This window comes from Microtus ochrogaster, linkage group LG5 (assembly GCF_000317375.1).
Source record: "Microtus ochrogaster isolate Prairie Vole_2 linkage group LG5, MicOch1.0, whole genome shotgun sequence".
NCBI classification, from domain to species: Eukaryota; Metazoa; Chordata; class Mammalia; order Rodentia; family Cricetidae; genus Microtus; species Microtus ochrogaster.
The window spans coordinates 14,809,626-14,813,751 of NC_022031.1; the positions used below are offsets into that span (position 1 = coordinate 14,809,626).

The 4,126-nt window shown below is 46.3% G+C and overlaps 1 protein-coding gene across 4 annotated transcripts in view; it reads right to left on the reverse strand.

Moving 5' to 3' along the window:
• Window positions 1-1,322: 1,322 nt before the first annotated feature.
• Window positions 1,323-4,126, reverse strand: part of Sulf1 (sulfatase 1) — a 165,718-nt gene continuing 162,914 nt past the window's right edge. For all 4 annotated transcript variants that reach the window (XM_026786697.1, XM_026786700.1, XM_026786698.1 and 1 more), the window contains one exon: window positions 1,323-1,396. In XM_026786697.1, coding sequence (XP_026642498.1) covers window positions 1,366-1,396 — 31 coding nt within the window. In that variant the 3' untranslated portion in view covers window positions 1,323-1,365. The remainder of the gene's footprint in view (window positions 1,397-4,126) is intronic.

Here is a 4,126-nt window from a genome sequence, read left to right on the forward strand (position 1 = left end):
TGCTGGGGGTCTATTCCTTTGTCCTACAATAGGACAAACAGTGTGATTCTGATAAGCCCACTAAAAAAAAAAAATAACACTAGCAACCAAACAGACACAGTATTTCCAAACTCAAAGTGCAAAAATCATTGAACCAAAGATGATGATGTCGAAAAATTCCAGTGGTTAGAAACAAATCCAAACTTCATCATGCAGGCAGGGAAGGAGTGTTGACAGACTCACCAAGGGTGTCAAGCTTTCCAAACTTACAAAGGCACAATCCTAGCCATTTCGACTGGATAGACTTTATATACGCAAGTCCCTACAATATTCAAAAGATAATACTGTTTTAGTACCCAAAACAAAGCAACAAAACAGAAAATGCCCCCACCACCTTTCTCGTCTTGGGAAAACCGTGAGTTCCAAGGAGTCTGTGTGTGAGCATTTCCCGTACGTGCGCCCACAAACTTCTGCTGTGCACGTGTACCCAGGGGAGCCCCGAATGCTGGCAGTTACGATTGCCACCACTAGTTTACTAATAAAAGCATAGAAAGGTTTGGGCAACATTTCATCTAATCAGAGGGGAGTGGGAAGGAGGCACTGCCTTCTAGGTTCGGCACCCACTCCATTGTGCCATTCTTCAGAGTCTTGGTCAGTGTTCTCTCGGTGTGGCTGGAATGGACAGGCTGCTCCACACTGAACACTTGATGGACGTTAGTTCTGTCAGAAGGAACACGAAGATGCCACTGATCTTCAAAAGCGTCCTCTTCCGGCTCCACATCCCGGGGATGCCGGCTGAAGGGCTGTTGATGCCGGCTGAAGGGCTGTTGATGCCGGCTGAAGGGCTGTGGCCTGCGGTGAGACCGGAACACCAGCTCTGTCACGCCGTTGCCACTGACGTCACCTTCAGGATAGTGGATTTCTTCCCATCCCATCGCTTTCTCAGTTCTACTTGTTCTCCAGTGTTCAGAATTCAAATGATTCACTTCTGGAATGTCATTATTCCATTCAAGTCTTCTCTCTGGACTTAAGGTTGATCTGTTCAGATGCAGGGTTTGGAGGTTGACTGGCAAGGTCAAGGGAGGTGTTTCCCCAACCACGTGACTTGGGTCTTCACCTGACTCTGCAGAGGCCATCTCTGCTGACGTCAAGAGCTCAACAGTGGTGACTGAGAAGCCACTGCTTTGAGCAGCTGGAGTCCCATTTGCTTTGTTTTGCTCGGAGTGAGGGTTCAGCGGTGCAAATGTTCTGTCTACAGCCTTCAGGTAACTAGTCCAGTCCTCCAGACTGAGTCTAGGGTTATGTCTGTACTCATTGGTGTCATCATCCACACCGGATAACTCCTCCAGGCCTTGCCAGTTGGTGTCTGAAGCAATGCTGGACTGACTAACCTTCCCATCCATCCCATAATTGTCCTCTGTGAAAAGAGAAACCAAGGGACCTCATTAGTGCAACAAAATGTTGTTGATTCAACTGGATGAGCAATGTAATGTTTTATAAATTAATTGGAAATGCAATAACAAAAAGTATTCTCTCCTAGTATTGGTAAGTTGAGGAGTGATCTTTACATACAAAGGTGGCTGAATGACAGAATTGGAAAAGGAGGTGACTGGGAATGTAAGTCAGTTGGCAAAGTGTTTCGTAGCATGCACAAAAGCCTGGGTTTGATCCCTAGACCACATAATACCAGATACACACCTGTAATCACAGCACTCAAGAGATGGCTGCAGGAGAATGAGAATTTCAAGGCCATCCTTGGTTACACAGAGAGTTCGAGGTCAACCTCAATCCATGAAATATCATCTTTAAAGCCAAAATTGGAAAAACTATCCAGCAACTGAAACCCTCTGCCAAAGAAGCATGCCTAGTGGGGAAATGACACTTCTGCCAGAAGAAGAGACTGAGCCTGCTCACCTGGGTCCCTAGCTGTCCAATGGGAGAATAGTTACAGGACAAAGCCATTTCTACTCATTGGCTTCCAGGAAATTGATAGCCTACACAGTATTTTAAATTAGTAGGCAAATGCTTAGTGCAATATCTGCATTTTGTAGTCTTTGGTACTCAGTTCAAAATCGATTTTGAATGCAAATAAAATTGAGCTCGTCAAGTGAGATGCTCAGACATATTTCTGCAGTTATAAGGCTCCTCACAGACGTCTGCTTTCAGGGAGCCTCTGAGCAAGAGGGTTTCGTGCGTACACATAGCACACTAGCTTTCCCTGACTCCACTGTGCTTAGATGAAATCTAGGAAAAGGCGCCCCAGACTGGTGAAACGAATTCCTCACAGCTATGCAGCAAAAAGGAAAGTCAGAAGGCTACACGAAACCCACACCTTTGACGGAACCGTAAGAGAGATGGCTGGGATCTTCAGGTCACCTGTAAACAGGAAAGAAAAGAAGGAATACCAAAGAATGAACGCCCACCCATCTCCCAGCCCCAGAGTTTGTGCACCACACTCTGGCATCAGCCTTGGGGGGAAATGTAGGGAAGAGAAGTGAGGGCAGAACTCAAGGTTGATTTGAAGTTGCCTGGAAAGAAATGTCATCCCCACGTGTGAGACATTGTCAAGAGTCCAGGTGAGTCAGGGTCCTGATGGCAAGGGAGGGTGCTGGGAGGGACTCAAGCTGGAAGCCTCTGGAAAGCGTGCTCCAGGGAGAGAGGAAACAAAGAAAGGAAAGAAGGATGCTTCCAGGAAGCTGGTGTGAGAGGAAGGGGGCAGCAAAAGGGAGGGCATTTTGGGTCCAACGGAGGGCATGTGACTTCCCCCACCCCCAGCCCCAAGTAGTTAAATGGTAAGAATATTGTATATATTGGGTTATACCGACAGGAAAGATCCCCTTTAAGCCAGAAAACTTGTAAACTCTATAAATTAATGAGATAAGAGCAGACTTAATCTACACACTATTACTCTAAAAGAAAATATTTCTAAAAGAAATGAGAATAAACAATAGGATCTTGATAAAAAAAAAAATGTCCCTGCCAAAATCAGCCACACTGCAGCAATGCTGGTCAATCAAGCATCCAAGGATGTGAAAACTGTCTTGGGTAAGAAAACAGTTTGTACTAAGAATCTTATAGCCAGCCAAGCTCTCCGTCAGGCCCCACGGCTGCAGGAAAACAGTTGGCCAGCACAAGAAAACAAGGACAACTAATTAAAAGAAATGTAACCCTTGCTAAGTTTCAGAGAAGGAAAACCGGCAACTATCTTCATGAGGAAGGCGTGCCGGGAGATGCAAGGTGAGACACCTGGGCACGTACTAAAAGAAGCTCCCCCCAAGACCAATCAGATGGACTGGAATCAGTACTTCCTGGAACATCTTTGGCATCACCAAAGGATGCTTGGATGCTTTAGGTGAGCCTCCATGAGGTACTAGCTATGTGTATGACATGAGTGGACAGGGCATGGGCTGCAGTAATGTGGAGATGGTCCAAATCTAAACGTACTATCCTCACACGCCTCCAGTCAGGGGTGATGATGAGAGCTGTCCTATAGCCCATCAGACGTGGAGAGGATGTAGATGGTCACGGGGAACATTTCCCCAGGGAGGGCTCTGTGCACAGCTGGACTACATGGGACTCACGGTGCTGCTTGGGTCTGGACAGTAACAGACTCTCGGGACTGGGCTCTGCAGTTCCAGCGCTAGATGAAATGTTCAAAAACATCATCAAGGGTTTGAAACAGGGACTGGAGAGATGGCTTAGGAGTTAAAAGCGCTTCCAGAGGTCCTGAGTTCAATTCCCAGCAACCACATAGTGGTTCACAATCATCTATGATGAGAACTGGTGCCCCCTTCTGGCCTCCAGCAGGTATACATAAAAGCAGAACACTATACATAATAAAGAAATCTCTCTCTCTCTCTCTCTCTCTCTCTCTCTCTCTCTCTCTCTCTTTAGTTTGAAACAGAAGATATTGACCAATTTGAACTGCTGAGTTATAAATTTTCACACCCATAGAAACTTTCTGCTTCTTAGGCCAGCAGCTATTTCTTCTTTGTTCCTTTCCTTTCCTTTCCTTTTTCCTTTTCTCTTCCTCTTCCCTTCCCTCCCTCCCGTCCTCCCTCCTGCCCTCCCTCCCTCCCTCTCTCTCTCTCTTGGTTTTTGAAGAAAGGGTTTCTTTGTGAAGCTTTGGCTGTTGTGGAATTAACTC